The sequence below is a fragment of the Acomys minous genome (genome assembly GCF_964271855.1).
Source record: "Acomys minous genome assembly, chromosome: 1".
In the NCBI taxonomy this organism is placed as follows: domain Eukaryota; kingdom Metazoa; phylum Chordata; class Mammalia; order Rodentia; family Muridae; genus Acomys; species Acomys minous.
In genome coordinates this window covers 181,213,635-181,230,529 of record NC_140483.1, presented here as the reverse complement: position 1 = coordinate 181,230,529, position 16,895 = coordinate 181,213,635, and the positions used below count along the sequence as shown (strand labels likewise).

The window sequence follows — 16,895 nt, the reverse complement described above, 5'->3', positions numbered from 1 at the left end:
TAGAAAGAAATAAAAACCACACCAAAAGAAACTGTCTTCTATCAGAACAATCTCTCAGTTAAATGTCTTGTCCTCACAGAAACAATAATAGGATTCTGAGAATGAATTCTCTTATGGCTAGTTTCAGGAAATTTGGGAAGTATCATTTCCACATCCACATAGCTCAATCTTTACTTTATCAGTAAGTTGGCACAAAAGAAAAAAAAAGAGTCCCCTCTATTTTAGTTAGATATTTTGGATTGCTTTATATTTATAAATGAGATAACTTTTTATGAATAAAATTAATTTCTTGAGTATAGAAGTTGAAAATAGATCTTGAGAGCTCATTAGAAGAATATCAGAATTTTATTCATAAACAAAAATCAAAGAAAGAACTGGTTGATTTCTCAGTACCTAACAAAACACAAAGCTCTTCAGTGTCTTAATTTTCCATGGTTAAAATGTAAATTTTTCACCAAATCTGTGAATTTTTTGTAATTTCAAAATATGCACTAAGTGTTTTCACATATTATACTCCTTCCCTCCAAAATAGACAACACTTCCTAGGATGCTAACCACCATTCATTTTTCCAGAACCAACATGAAGACTCTGTAACTCACCTATAAAATGACTCCCCACTTCCAACGACTTTCTCATGTCCTGTGGTAGTATGTGTAGTTTTAGTAAGTAACACAATCAAGAACAGTGCAGGTTTATTTATTACATTCTAAGCACTGTGGTGAACAGTTAAAATAATCATCTCATCTTAGCAGCATCTTTGTGTCTCAAGTGCTATTGGAAGTCACACAGATGTTAAATGACTGCCAAAGGCTATCTATGTGAAAGTGATGGAATTGAAATCTCCCATCCAGTTGTGTTAGGCTCCAGATCTTACAGAGCCAATAGCTTTGCTACACTCTGGTCTGCAGCTACATGTCATAATTTTCTACTTACTTTCCCGTCTCCACTGAATGTCATAAACTCGAGCCCATGAACAGTATCTTTGATTTTGAATTTCCAACATCTTGACAATTTCTTTATCGAATAGGTAATCATTAAAATGTGTGGCATGAAAGACTAAATGAATTATTTATACCTCATTTCTTGAGGTACCCATTGCTTCAACTCTTTCATTACTAAATGCCAAAGGGAAGTGGTGAGGACAAATGAGAAATACCTTAGGTGAAGGCAGTAGCATCCGTTATCCAGACTCACACATGGAACACAGAGCTTTGCTCTTTCATTGCGCCCTTCTCCCTTTAACTATATTTGGCATTGGTACAGCCATGCAAATATTGGAATTATGCTTCTACAATCCACACTCCTAATTCCTTTTAAACCTTCACTCACAACATTTAGTGTTGTTAAAACCTCAAAATATCCAGTGAAATCTACTAACAAATAATACTCTATTCTACACTAGCTCCAAGCTAGGACATAACCTAAAACAGTAGTTTCCTACAACTATTTCTTGAACAGAAGAAAAAAATTATAAAAATCTCATTTCACCAAATTACCATGATTCTGTAACAGTATCAAGATTGAATGACACAAAGAATAAAGGGCTCATCCTATCATAATATCCTATCATATATTAGAAAGCATGTACCATAGAGGTAAAAGCAAGAACTCAAACAATCATAAAGCAATTCTTACAACCATGTAAAATGCTCAAATCTCCTATTAAATAGATAATATTACTAAAATATACATTGATTATATTCTTCATAATTTTTATTATTTCCTACATTTACATTAAAACATATAGAGAACCTGTTTATCAAATTGTAAAGAATTTTTTTGGAAAAGGTCCTAAGTGGAATAAAGTAAAATCTTGCTACAGACTAGATCTTTGTGACCTTAGACATGTTGTTTTCTTCAGGCAAATATGTTGATATAGACATTTCTTTTGCCCCACCAGGAATCAAGCTTATGTAGGGCGTAGGTTTGGAATATACTCACTTGCTATTATTGACTGTCAGGGCTTAGAAAATGTCTAGGACACAGTAGGCATTAAGCAAACATGTGACTAATAGTCAAAACTGCATAGCCCAGGGACCTGTCATAAAACCAAACACTACTGTTCTACCAAAAGAACATAGCAATTAAATTACTTATTTAGCCATCATCCGTGAAGCTTCCTCCAGCATCATATGGAAACAAATACAGAGATTCACAGCCAGGCAATATGCAAAGCGTGAGAACAATGGTAACACTTAACTCTAAATAGGATGCTTCCATCAAACCACTTCCCTACTTGCTCAGAGAACCCTTTCCAAAGAGAAGTCAGGAAAAGTGCATGAGCCAGAGGGGATGGAGAAAACCAGGGTGTCCTAATCAACACTCTGGACACACATATGAACCCACAGAGACAGCATGCACAAGTCTGCACCAGCTGGCCTCCTAGAGCTTAAAGAAGTATACACATGCCACAATTCTTAACCTATATGCTTTCTCCAATTGATAACCACTTGCAAATGCAAATGTTATTTCCTCCAAGGGAGTCTTACTGGGAAATAAACTCTTAATGGTAGATTGTAGGCCCAGCTAGATGGCTAACAGGTAGATGGCTAACAGAAAACAGACACAGCAGCATCTTTAGAGGTTCCTTGACTCATAATGTCCAATATAGATATTACAAACGTGTACTAGTGTACCTTGTCCTCACACAAATTTTATAATGACTTAATTATGTTGCTTCTTACCTATACCAGCTTTTCCTTGTGAATGGTCCTCTACTAATTACATTGTGAAATACAATGAAAACAACATCAATCATTCTAAACTCATTAGACTATTATTTTCTATAGATACATTTTACTTTATTCTTTCAGATACATTTTTAGTCTGATCCATAATTAATGAGAAAAAATCATAATTTTGCTAGCTGAAACAATGAGGAATATTAAGATAGTTTCCAATCAGGTTCCATTGATAAGCACTCTGATGTGTGGCACTTCCAATATAACTACCTCTTTCACCTTGCGATCACTCAGAAGCTTACTTCTTTCTCTAACATACCTTAGCTCAGTTAAATGTTTTCCAGATTTAAGTGTAAGTAATATTTCACACCCAACTCAGTTTAAATAAGCTTCTACTTAAACTATTTCAATGATCACTTCCATCCAGGACCTCTGATCAGTCTTTAAACTGTCCTGTCTAGTCTGGCCTCTGTTTCTGAGCTCTTTAAAGTGCTGTGTTTGGCTCTAATTATTTTTCTCAGGTCCTTATGTTAATTTTATTGTCTGCTGTTTAGGAACTTGTACATACTTTCTTTTGTGTCTGGAAACTTTTGGTGATATTCTCTACTGCCATTAATGAGTATACATTATTTAGATGTCAGTTGAAATTCATGTCTGAGAAGTTTCATCTTCAGCCTTCTGTTTCATCAGCATAGGTTCAGGTGTCTTTCAAATACCACCATGTTCTCATTCTGTAGATGTGTCTTTGTTTTCATCATCCACATCCTTCTATAAATTGCATAGATATTTCACCAGAACCTCTTTCAACTAAATAAGACCAATAAGTGAGATAACTATAGTAATATGCTTTTTTGCTATATGTTTCATTACTGTATTAATATTCTTTTTATTTAAAAACCTGTCCTTTCAAATGATCCTTCTCTTCAATGTGTGTCATTTTATTAATTAGAAAAAGAAAAGGCATTGAATTCTTGCATAAGTGTCTATAAGCAAATTGTCAGCACACAAGTTATATTTTATCACATGGCTAAACTTTGTTGAGAATGGACTATGTTCTCTTCACATGGATGAGGCCATACTATCTGTGCCACAGTCATGGCTTGTGCTATAAGGAAATCAAAGTTAGTCACTTAAATATAATTAACACTAAAGTAGCTGCTATAGCTTGAAGGACAACTGGTCAATGTTCACTAACGTGACACTGGATAGAGAGGTAAGCTGTTTCCTTGCCTATAAAGAAGTAATGTGAAAACAGAGAGCTGGGGCTCAGAGTAGCAGTAAATCTGAGCTCTGTCATGGAACAGTTTTACCACATGTGAAAACCCAAACTTCTCTACAGATATACAGATCATAAACACTTCATCAAATCACAGAGAAAATTACATTAGATGCAAGACTTTTTATGACTAAAGCTCCAAAGAATTAATGAAATACATGCGTTCTGCACCCTTAGTGCAACAATGATGAGCTGTGACCTCAGTGTGAACTTAAAGCCTGTTTTTTCACATGCTAGTAATATGTTACTCTTTCAGCAGTAAAGCTGTTTCCTTATTTTCCCACAGTAGTCCAAAATTTTGACCTGATTTGGCCATTGATTTCTTTAAGCAAGCTTGTTTCCTCTTTGCAATATACTACCTAGTCACTGTTATTGTGAATTCAAAAGTCATTGTATAAAGTTAAACGATAAGTATATAAGAATGTCATCTGTTTCTATGTGTCAAAGCCTCAGTGTACACTGTTCCTATAAACTATTAGTAAGCGTTGGTAAATGTGAAATAGTTATTTACCAAAGAAGAAATAAATTAAAATATAAATACCATTCCTCAATGTAAACTTACATGTAAATTATCATGTGATAGGATTAGTTTTTTCTAGACTGATAGAGAAAATTAGAATCAATATTATCATGAGCATTACAAAGATGCCACTGTTTTTTCCAATAAATTTCATACAATAGTTATCAAAATTAACTATTGTGAGTAGAGCTGACACAAATGTAACTGTCAATGTTGTAGAATATATATTCTTTGGGGTATATACTCAGGAGTGTATGGCTCTATTATATAGTACATTCATTTCTAATTATAAATAGCCTCTAGACTGGCATCACTAGTTTACACTCTCACCAGCCATATACAAGAGTCTCTTTGCCCCACATTCTTGATGGTGGCCATTCTGACCGGGGCCAGACTGAATCTTAAAGGGGTTTTAGTTTGCATGGAAGAGCATGATGCCTCACTGTGTGGAAATCCCACAAGATCACACAGGAAGTTCTGAACACTTAGTAATGCCCAAATTAAGGAGAGAGGGCTGCAGGATGCTGTTATAGGCAGGAAAGATATGAAAAAAGGTGGAAGGCACAGAAACCCAAAATAAAAAACCAAAAACCAAAAACCAAAACCAAAACAAAGAAACAAACAGAAAACACCTGTTACTAATGTAAATGTACAAAACAAACAAAAAAGCACAAAGATACTGCAAGAAGTAGGCATATAAGAGTGACAATGCATGAATTCATAGCTAGAAATAATCTTATTTGTGCCAAATTATCACACATCCCTGTACTTTCAGAAAAATTAGATTTCTGTGCACCATTAGTCCTAAGTAAATATTTTATGAGGCAAGTGGATGAGGAAGAGGGCAGTGCAAATTAAATGCCATAATGTTCCTACTCGAAGAAACTGGCTAAACTTGCTTAGCTTGTCCTCAGAGGGTGCTTACTTCTTTCCAAAACCCTAAAATCGAGAACTGAGGAAAGTTACTCATTTAAATGGGGTCTGATAGTGAAGCTCAATTTAATACAATTATCCTGTATTAAAAGTGGTGTTGGCAAAGCTTGCTAAAGTTTTTCAGAGCACTTCCAAAATCACTGATCACTGAGACCTTGCCAAGCTCTGCTGGAGATACTTTAGTCTGATCTCGGTCCAGGTTATCGCAACAGGGAGCTAAGAGCGAAGACATACCAGGAGGAGTAGAGGTTAAGTAGACTGGGGAAAGGCTTTAAAGAGGAGTCCCCTGGAATTATATATATTGGAACGAAAGAAACATTGTATTTTGCAGAAGATATGAAAAGCTAGTCAGACTGAAAGGGAGGAGTACAGAAAGAAAATTAGTGAAGAAAGTAAATGTTTCCAACTTGGTAAAGGTAGATGCTTTGGAGCCAGTAGGATTTAATGTAAGGAAAACCATTGCAATTTATTGGGAGGATGTTTTCATATTGTCAAACCTCCTAATTCATATTCCATAAAGTATATATAAGTGTGTATGCATGTATATATATATATATATATATATATATATGTCTTTTTTATTCATCTCTAAAGTAGTCACTTGAGCAACATGATAGAAACTGAGACCACCATTGAAAGTGAAGAAGTGAAGCCTTAGAGACCCAGTAAGCATCAGGCACAGTGTCAACACCTGTAATCCCAGCACTTTGGGAGACAAGGGCAGGCAAATCACTGTGAGTTCTAGGCCAGCCTGGTCTACAATTCCATTTAACTTTATTCCATAAGTTTTAATATGACCGCATTATATTTAAAGCTCCTTGTCAAATTAGTTAGCAATTAATACAGAATGCTCAATATGACTTTACAAATTGTACCACAGCAACACTCAGTGAATTCTTCCATACTACCTATTACCACTTTTTTTCTGCAACAGATCTTATAACTTGAATTTCTGTATAGGTCAATACCACATTTTATTTAACTGTTTAACCTTTACCTTTGCGGGCAACACATGTCATCCACAATTAAACTGCCTCTCGGAAGTTAGCAAACCCCCATGCACCTGTCCATCAGACATGCCTTAAGAAGCAGAATTACACATCCAAATCAGTCCATCCCTCTCCTCAGATTCTCAGCACACCGATACACTTCTTCTATAACCTCAATTAGCATTTAAGAATGCACACAGAGCATTGCTAATTCAAAATATTCTAATTTCAACCAATAATAGACACTGACTGTGAGCCTTATAATAGGGCAGTTGCATGCTGTTGAAACTGTAGAGGGAAAGCAAATTTCTGGGAGAACTATATCCAGCCATTCATTCAAATTACAGCATCAAAGCCTATTTCCATGACTCTCGATTGTCTGCTTACTGTGCTTTCTTTCACTAGTCTTTTGACAGCTGACCCTGGAAGTGGTCATACTCCAAAGCTGAATGAGTTTTAAGAAGCCATCACTATAGCACTTGTGACTTCTGTGTTTTTAATACACCTTCAGTGGCCAGTTGAACCTATTGGTATAATGTAACTAGGTGCAACATTATGTCAAGAGTCAGCTAGCTCCCACACCTCCAGCACCTAAAGATTCATACAGTCAAGGCCTGGGGAAATGGTCTCTTCTAACAGATGCAAGAGAAGAGGACAGAAACGTCATTGCCCCCACATGCTTCCATTGGAATCCAGTATCTATTTAAAAATAAGCTGTGATTATTTACACATTAATTCCTGATGTAAATACTGGAAAAATGAATCTTACCAATTAGCTTAACCAGTTCATGAAGCACTCTTTGATTAGTGGGAAAAGTTTCCCCATTTGTTAGAAGATACCAAAATGTACATTTAGAAACAAGAGGTTTATTCATTTAAGAGCAAAATAATGGGTCGTATCTAAAATAAACATGAATATAGAAAAGAGAGTGAGCTAGGAAAGAAACAAAATCTTCCATTAAAAGACTATAACAAAATATTTAGATTTAACCCACAGCCCTTAGTGTATCAGGGCTCCTGGCACAGAAAAGTCTGTTCCAGTGTTCTTCTTAATGATGCTCCCCAACATGACAACTTCCAAACAATATTCACTCAATAAAAAAAAGTCTCTGAAATGTTTTTTACTATAAAATAAATAAAGTAAAATGAAATTAAATAAATAACTGAATTATTTGCTTTCCATTCTTAAATACTACTCTTTAGGTTACTGGATCATTATTAATGGTCACAGTCTTCAACTCACTTCTCACTCCCAAATAACTCAGTACATTAATTTCCAGCCTGTATTTGGATGAGTAAAGGGTTAGTATACTTTTCTATTTGAACTGTCCCATTATCATTAAACCTTATAATGATACACACTGCAAAAGACCTCATCTAGCATTTATTCTCTTCTTTGAATGTATGTATATATGTATGTATGTATGTACGTGTGTGTGGGTGTGCGTGTGTGTGTGTGTGTGGTGTGGTGCGTGGGTAGTGTGTGTATATAATTTATATACACACAGCCATGTCCCATGTGGAGAGAAGAGGAAGACATTAGCTGTTTCACTCCATCCAATTCTTTATTCCTTTGAAATGAGTCCCTCAGTGAAGCTTAAGGTCAGATGGGGGACAGTGTGCCCCAGCTATCCTCCTGTTTCTAGTCCATTCCAACAGTAGGGCACTAGAGTTAGACAGGCAGGCATAACTACATGTGGCTTTCTATTCGCATTCTGGGGATTTGACTCAAGTCCTCATGGTTTGCAACAAATACTCCTCTTATCCACTGAGACATCTCCCAACCACAAGTTACTACTGCAACATGTATTTTGCTTCCTCTTTCATCCAACTGTTTTACACAGTTTTGTGTTCAGAGACTAGTGACAACATTGTTCGAGGGAAAAAAGCATGCCCAGGTAAGGCCCTAATCTACTCAACTCCCAGCACTGCTTCATAATCAGCCGGCTTAACAGTAGAATGTGCTTATTTGGGGGAACATTTGGAACAAAATAAGAATACTGTAATAAGACAGCATACCCTTTTTACTTCTTTATGTGGCATTTTGAAAATGTTAAAATAGCAACTCAATTGTTTTCTCCCTAGTGTCCTATGATTTTTTGTGGACTGTGTGGAGATTAATAGCAGCCCACAATAATCTGTTGTCCTTTGTTGGGGGAAAAACTATGCTGCTGTTTCTGGAAAGAAATAATTGGTATGTAGCCTATAGAGTCAATGGCTGAAATTAATGGAGCATAAAGGGGTGGTATCTCTCGCGAAGGAGGCATATTATCCGTTTAAACAGCTTCCAGTCTTGCACATAAATTAGACCTTCGACAAGCATTGGAAAAAGAGAAACCACACAGCAGTGAATTAACATGCATGCATAATCTTAACAAAGAAGCTGTCTCTTTTGAAAAGAAGGGAAAGATCCAGTGTCTCTGTTACAGTTGGAAATCTGAAATTAATTATTGACTTTCCCATATTGTTTGCAGCCACTTTGTTTGCCCATTTATTGTAGAATGTATATATGGTAATTGTTTTACGGGAGCTCATAAAACTGAAACTGCAAATGAGATAGTGGATGAGCAATTTATTGCATATGCCCTTCAGATGCTGAACCTAACTTGGCATAAAAGAAAAGTGGTCAATGCATGCCTTTTCAAGGTCTTTTGTGAAGGGAGAAGAAAGAGAGTACTTTGAGTATTTTTCACAGTAAAATTCTCAAACATCTACAATTGAAAACCATTTAATAATTTTATCTAAAACATTCATGATTTAGAAACTGATTTACAGTGGCTCCTACACTTCAGTGGATGAAGAGAGAGACAAACAGATAGATAGATAGATAGATAGATAGATAGATAGATAGATAGATAGATAGATAGATGAGTGTAATGGAAGCAATCTTAAAACATAGTTAATATGATGCAGACTATTTCAAGTGCTCTTTCACTCCCTAAGTATCCTATATTAGCTAGCAACCATAAGTAGGATCCTTAACCTTGCTGAAATTCCAATTCTTCTACTATAACTCATAACAACAATTAAATGTAATGACTGGTTCATCTCACCAACATTTATGCCCCTGTTAACTGAAACATAATACTCTTATCATGGACCATTCAGATTCCTCATTTCATTTTATTTCTTGGGTTTGTTTTTTTTTTTTTACACATTAGACAATGTATCTTAAGTGTTTTCTACCCCACTGTCTTCCTCAACTTCCTCTATGATTTTCTACTCCACACATCTGTTTCTCAACTTCATATCCATTTCATAAATGTATCTATACTCTGAGGTATACATGTGTACAATGTATTTAGGCCTTTTAAATTTTTTCCACCTACAACTTTTCTGCATACCTGGATTCCTCTACCAACTATGTATTTTATTTTGTCTTTATAACACACTGTGTATAATTAGAGCTGCTGGTATACATATGGTATAAGTCATTCATGAGAGCATGGGCAATCTACCAGAGTGACAGCCATGAAGAAACTAGACTCTTCTTTTACTAACAGCTATCAATTGCAAGTAGCTCTCATCTAAGGGTGTGGTCATGTGGTTCCCATCCTTGCTTAGCTGTTGACTGGCTTGATCTTGTTAAGTTCTTCTGTAGGCAGCCACAGATTCTGATAGTTCATGACTATTATGGTTCTGTCTTTCCAGAAAACACTATTTCACATCAGTTCTCCCCAACCTTGGTACCTCCCACAATCTTCCTAATCCCTTTTCCTTGATGATCCTTGAACCTCGAGGGTATGATATAATGTATCATTTGTGGCTGAGAAACCTACACCCTTAGTATCTTCCCTTTGACTACTTGCAAATTTCTGTGATACTCATGATCCAAAGAATTAGGAAGCATCTTTGATGAGGGGTGTGACTACAAAAGTTATATAATAAGGACAAATTTTAGTAAGGAAGTTTTGTTATCAGACCATTCAACAAAATAACACTAGTATGTTATCACTTGCAGGGCATGACCTCACTAGCTGAGGGTGCAGGTTAGGTTTAAAGTACAAGGTATGACTTTACTGCCCTGGTTCTTCTAATTAATACTAACACAGGCTCATGAATATGTAACCATAGATTCAGACATGTGCAATAAACCACTGACCACATCCCAAGGAAAGGTGGTCCTTCCTTCTCACAGCAGACATCAACCACTAATAGATCCTCACCTAGAGATAAGGTCTCCTGAAATCCTACCTCATATATGTTAGAATTTTAACTGGACTGCTCTTCTGCCAGTGTGGTAGAGATAACCAAATATGCTGTTAGTCCATCTGTACAACAGACAAGTCATATTCATAGGACAGTATACACAATAGCCATGCCCATCCTCAAGCTCTTACATTCTTTTGCCCCCACATTTTTTTGTGTTTCCTGGGCATGTGGATAAGCTGGAGATACAGAAAGACTAACTTTGAAAGTATTATTAGACTTAATTATCAAGGGAAGAAAGAACAAATGCCTTTCTTTTATCACAAACTTTCATTTTTTTGGGTCTTTGTTCTTGCTAACTTAAGGCACTGTTTACAGTTCCTAGAACCAAATAAGTTCAGGAAACATTTTGGTATATGGTAAAGAATATGGTTTTGAAAACAGACTAATTTAAGATACACTCCCAAATCTTCCTTCACGAAGTATGTGATTTTTTTTACATGTTTCCTAGTTTCTCTACATATCAAAGTCATATTTTGTAAAATGAATGAGGTAAGGACTTAAAACTAGTTATCAACCTTCTTATTATTATCCTTTCCTGTCATATTCACCTCCTTCTCAGGTACATTATCTCCATATATGATATCTGGAATAAATAGCTTATGAACCTTCTCACTGTTTTCTGTATTGTCTTCCAGGGCCCTCACCTAGAGAAAAACTTGCAACTTATTTTCTATGTTATCTATTTATTTTCCATTATTTCTTCCTGATACCCTCTTTTGACCTCCATGTTCTCCAATATACATATGGTGCTATAAACTCATGCTGGCAACAATCAAACAAACAAAAATAATAAAAACTAACAAATAAATCAGAAAAGGCAATCTGTATTACTTGTAAAACTTACAAGGGTCGTTTAAAAAAAGCGATAAGATACTACCGTAGATTCCACTATAAGCTCTCTGACTTGTATTTATCATTAAGGAAAATTTCTATATAGAACTCTATGTTTTTTTTCAGTAAAATTTCTAATGCAGACCAAACGCTACAAGCAACTCCCATGGATGGCGAGTTCTAGTCATTACTGCTAGAGTGCGTAGGCAGAGGTCCACCAGGATCCATGTGAGAATTATGTGAATTCTTCTTATAACATTAGTTTGTATTTGCTGTTCTACTTTAGAGCTAACACTTGTGTCAAAATTTGTTTTCCAGAGATCATTTGATTCCATTGCTCCTCCTCCTTGCCTTCAGAACTTAACATGTGGCAACTCTTAGTATGATTCTTTAGAAATGAGATTGTCTAGTCAAAAGAATGTACAATCAGAGCAAGTTTTTAAATTCCAGAGATTAAATATAAAAATTTAAACTAGCTTTGATCTCCTGAACTGTCAAATTCTGGCAAATTATTTTCTGTTTTATCCTAGAATGTGGGTTTTCTGAGATGGCGGAGTATACAGAATTTGGAGCCAAGTGGACATGTGTTTGAACTCTGACCAATAACCAGTAAATTATATGGCCAGGTAAAACTTCTTCACTTCTGATCCTCAGTATCTTCTCTATAAAATACAGGTGGCAATTTCTACATAAACACTTTGTCAAGATAATGTGTGATCATCTATCTGAAGGCCTGGTATTATGCTTGTACACATGGTATGTATATAATTAAAATAGTTCTTCTAACTTCCCTCAGAAGCCCCCAGTCCTTGACTACATAGTATCATAGCTTAAATTTTATTATGAGCATTTGCTGTTTTATATACTGTTTTTATGTAAACAGTATATAAATAAAATTCATAACCAACCATCTTAGAAAAAAAACAGACTTTATTCCTTCAAAGATCTAGGACTATTTTTATATCACATAAAGTGAAAGAAAAATCTGCTTGACTATGTTTCATGTAAATAGTCCAATCAGCGATAAATAGCAACCAGTGATAATTATTTACATTTTTATACATGAAATATTGTATCTTCAGTATTTCAGGTTGTACCAGCTCAGCAACCCTAAATATTATTGGATTCCCGATTATCACTGTGTACTAGTCAACTCTTATATCTAGATCCAAGCTCCAGTTCTGCTAAGAAGAATGTCTTAAAGGTGTTTTTAAAAATGGCTGATGGAAGTATCCCACAAAGACGTGTATTTTAAACTTCCTTCGACATTATAAATTACAGAATATCTATCAACTATTACTACTTATAAATGTTTGTTCTTTCAATAAAAATAACATGGCTGGCAAAAGGAAATAAAACTCAAACCATTCAAATATTCTTGGAATACCTTACCTCCTAGAGGTAAATATGGGTTAAACTGTAAGCTCTTATGAGATCTGTCTCCATGGTAGGTTTCTTTGATATGCTGCTCCAAGGGACAGAGTGGCTGTGCCATACTGACAGAGAACTAAAGCAGCCCTCTTTAGGTGTCTCTGCGCACAGAACTCTGGTTGTATGAGCTCAAGGCTTTTCTCTCTGTGTTCTATACTCAGAACTCAGGTGACTGCTCCCCAGCCAGCAGTTCTCTCTCTTTCTCTCTGGAATGAAGGATAAAAGTCAGAAAACTACTGAAGATCCCTGGGGAAATGAGATTCCCTGAAATTTGGATGAAAAAGGAGGGAAAGGTCTACTCACAATATCCAAGACAAAGTTCCCATTCTTGGAGATTTGAAGAAAAAGGAACTAAGTGAACCCGTTACCAGGACAACCTGTGTTGGGGAGCAGTGTCGGGACAAGGAAATGGGTGACCTATGGATACTTCTGTTCTTGCCAGTGTCCCTGGTAGCCTTTCATGGTGTCAAAGGCTGTTTGGAATGTGACCCCAAGTTCATAGATGACATTATGACCTTGTTGAGACACCTTGTACCCGCACAAGTCCCTGGGAGAGCTCACCTGCTTGCCAGGCAGCATAAGGAGATAATCCACCTAAGCTCCAAGGTCTCCCACAAGGATAAGACACTTCGGTTGATGGGTGAGGGATGTGAGTCCTTAGTGTTTGGGAGGTTAAAGGGGAAGGGAGACGCGGAAGAAAATATGGGGGCCACTCCTTATCTTCTAATCATAAGATTAACGCCTGGCCCACATGGACCGCTCTCCTTCCCATACAGCTGTTGCAAATGCTGTCAAATTGAGAACATGGATGAAGGATGAATTTTATAGACTGGGAAATGAAACATGGAAAGGTAAGGCATTGTTTCACTGTCAAACTTTTGTGGTGCAAACAAGTAAACAGGCCTGGGAAATTATTATGAGAAAGAAAGCAAACTGCCTGGAATTAAATTGTGAAATAATCACTATAACTTCAAGTATCACTTTCAGGTGTCTTTATCATCCAAGGCAAGCTCGTCAAGGTCCGCCAAAACTTGGAAATCAAAGTGAAAGATACGCTAAGGAATTTCTCTGAAGTTGGTAATAATAACGTTTCTACCTTACAACACTGAAATTATGTCAGAGAACAAGAAGTAAGGGGTGAGAGGAAGAATGAGGGTTCAGGTCAAAGGGGTAGAGGTGTAGTGAGAAATGCATACACAGAAGGGATGAAATGGGGGTAGACGTGACACAAGTGAACTCAGTTCTCAGCTGATCAGACCTTTCTGCTTCTCTTTTAGCTTGTTCAGAAGATTGCAGTGAGTACAGTACATGTGACGCCTTGAGGTTTCAGCCCATATTTTCCCATCTCCTTTTTTTCTGTTTGCGCTTTTCTCACACAGCCAAATATTTATAACATTGAATTTTTAAGAATCTTGATTATTAGAGGAAAGATTCCAAGAAATGTAACCTAGGAGTCCTGGGAATGCCTTGAATCTAATCTGTGTTTATGAGGTAAGGGACACCCTGGCCATATCCATTTTATGATTGTATGTTTCTTTGTCAGTTGTAACTGAAGGTCCTGTCCTTGACTGCTGGTCCTGTTTTCGCATGACCACCCGGTGTTTCAGAGGAGACTATTGCAAAGGTGACGTGGGTTGCGGTATGGCATGCGGTAGGGCTCATTGAAAAAGATGACCCATTGATTTCTTTTTTTTTTTTTTTTTTGAGTACTTTAAAAAAAAGCTTACAGTAATGCAAAAAAAAAAAAAGGCAAAGCTAAACTGTTTAGTAAAAGGTTTATCAACATGAACAACTTGGAACAAAACTAATGATGTGGGTAATAAATGAATAGGGATGAACCCTGGACACATCTGTAGAAATTATTAGGCTAAAGGCCAGCAAGTGAAAAAGTGCTGGAGGGGTCTAACAGAAGGAATCCAGGAGCAGTGCAGAGGAGGCAATGCCAACTCACTTGAACTGTTCGTTTTGTAAAGAGAGTCCCTGTTACTATTCCTCTTCTTCCAGGTTCATTTTCTCTATTTCTCTTTTCTTTCCAGAGGAGAATCCAAAGAAGGCTGAAAATCGAGAGATTTCTCTATATCTGATACTCATGGCAGAAGCTGTAATATTGGCAAGTGCTGTGTTACTGTGAGTTTTCCACCCTCCCAGCATTCCTTTGCAAAAGAGATTGCCCAAACTCCCTCCTCCCTAATGGAAAGGGGGAACAGAAATAGAACTTTCTTGTGAATAACAGATGAAACACGGAGTGATCCAGGAATAAAAGAAAATAATTATATAATTATTCTTAAAACGTTGCTTCTTCCACTGACGTACGGGCTGTCCTCTCTCTACTCCAGATTCCATATTTGTGTCTTACATCGAAGGAAAATGAAGGTAATACGAAGCACACTGAAGACATATTTGGAGAAGAAACTTGAAGAATTAGTGGGGGTGATAGATAAGGATGAGGAGCGAAATGATTTGGAGACATGGAAATCCTCTTCACGGTCTCAAACAGGCGATACTTCAAGTGTTGAATCAGAGATGCAAACTGGGACTTGAGTTTCTGCATGGTCATAAAATCACAGCATCTGAAAACTGCAATAAAACTTAGGGTTTCTCCAGTGAATATCCTTAGACATTCAGAGACAATGGGCGAAATGAGAGGACAAATGATTTACCCTGAGTTATACAGAGAGCAAACTGGAATGCTGGAACACACAAGAAACAATATGCCATGGTATAATAAAAATGCATTATTAGTCATTCTCCTGAATGGCAGTAATTAAGACACCTTCCATGTTTATAAATCTTAATTTTGTTTCCATTTTTACTTCTATTTCCATATCTACCATCTGGGTCAATGTAGATGATTTATTAGATAACAGACATTTAATATGTATCATACAAATATAAGCACATACATATACGTAAAATAAAGTCCAAAAATACTAGTCCTGAGTAGCTGAGATATGTCCCTGTCATTTTCTTCTAAAACTATGTCTCAAGACAAAGTTGGATATTTTTCCTTTTTCATATGTGTGCGCTGTGTGCATGTGTGTGTGTGGTGGGGATGTGTGCTTGTATGCCTGATCATGTGTGTAAGGAAGCATGTGTATGAAGACACGTATGATTGTGTGTGTGTGTTCCATCTGGTTCTTTGACCCTTCTCAGTCCAACCCACCAGATCTTGCCAGCATGGCTTGTCTTGCTAACCAGTTGTCCTCAAGTTCCCCTTTCTCGGATTTCCAAGACAGAAATACAGGTGACCTGCCACTCCCACACACTATCAACTTGGATTCTGAGAATCTAAACTCTGATCTTATTGCTTTTAGGGTAACCACTTTATACACTAAGCTGTTTCCAGCACCAGTATGTTTTCATTCCATGATATGGCTTTCACTGCGTGTCTTTATATGCAAATTATCTTAATTATTGCAATATCTATCTACCTATGAATGACCACTGTTGTATCAGTAGAGCTGAGGAAATAAAACTATATCTAATGGAAGTATGCATAGATATGACAAATTTCTTTGAGTGAGTAACTCATGCTTATCAAAACAACTTGACTAATATTGATGAACAAATGCATAATTAAGAAAGATAAATAAAAACTGTAAAAGTGGATTCTCTGTCATTACACATTCTTGATTATGCAGCTAGTACATAATAAAGCCTGAACTAGAACAGAGGCCTAGTTAGCTCTAACATTCATGAGACTTCTATTTTGCCTTGCTTCCTTTTATTCTGTAAGCTTGTTCCTGAGAATAAGCCCTGCTTTTCATCAACAGGATATATATAGTAAAGGGAGTCTTAATTCAGCAATGGGGGCAAGTGTTTTCAATTTATCTCACACTGTAGAACTTTGTGAGTGCTTATTGCTACTGCCACACAAATGAGATACCTAGTGAGGAGGATGATCTGGAAGGAAGCTGGACATTGATATTGCTGCATGATTAATTTTAATTTTATGTTAACAGTCAGAGGAGACCGTTATAGGACAGCTATAAGTTTTCAGTGACTTGGGACTCTTCCTCCG

The 16,895-nt window shown here is 36.5% G+C and overlaps 1 protein-coding gene and 1 long non-coding RNA gene across 4 annotated transcripts in view; one reads left to right on the top strand and one right to left on the bottom strand.

Moving 5' to 3' along the window:
* The window catches only part of LOC311605415, a 100,718-nt gene extending 87,734 nt beyond the window's left edge, over nucleotides 1-12,984 (bottom strand). Inside the window, exon 1 of the long non-coding RNA XR_014781931.1 lies at nucleotides 12,836-12,984. This is a non-coding gene — a long non-coding RNA (uncharacterized lncRNA). The remainder of the gene's footprint in view (nucleotides 1-12,835) is intronic.
* A 56-nt stretch (nucleotides 12,985-13,040) lies between these two features.
* IZUMO3 (IZUMO family member 3) lies at nucleotides 13,041-15,809 on the top strand. Of its 3 annotated transcripts, none has more exons than XM_084795901.1 (7): nucleotides 13,042-13,286; nucleotides 13,651-13,725; nucleotides 13,862-13,951; nucleotides 14,152-14,169; nucleotides 14,418-14,498; nucleotides 14,911-15,001; nucleotides 15,211-15,809. In XM_084795901.1, the coding sequence occupies exons 1-7, from the start codon at nucleotides 13,283-13,285 to the stop codon at nucleotides 15,413-15,415; spliced, it is 564 nt and encodes a 187-aa protein (XP_084652027.1). In that variant the 5' UTR covers nucleotides 13,042-13,282; the 3' UTR covers nucleotides 15,416-15,809. The 3 variants fall into 3 exon arrangements, with proteins under 3 accessions (XP_084652026.1, XP_084652027.1, XP_084652025.1); XM_084795899.1 differs by having other exon boundaries at nucleotides 13,043-13,514; XM_084795900.1 differs by lacking the exon at nucleotides 14,152-14,169 and having other exon boundaries at nucleotides 13,041-13,514.
* The last annotated feature ends 1,086 nt before the right edge of the window (nucleotides 15,810-16,895 follow it).

Coding starts and splice junctions, on each gene's coding strand:
- IZUMO3 (XM_084795899.1), top strand. CDS start 13,283: ATGGGTGACCTATGGATACTTCTGTTCTTGCCAGTGTCCCTGGTAGCC. Junction 13,726..13,861: donor GGGAAATGAAACATGGAAAG/GTAAGGCATTGT, acceptor TATCACTTTCAG/GTGTCTTTATCATCCAAGGC. Junction 15,002..15,210: donor TTGGCAAGTGCTGTGTTACT/GTGAGTTTTCCA, acceptor TCTCTACTCCAG/ATTCCATATTTGTGTCTTAC.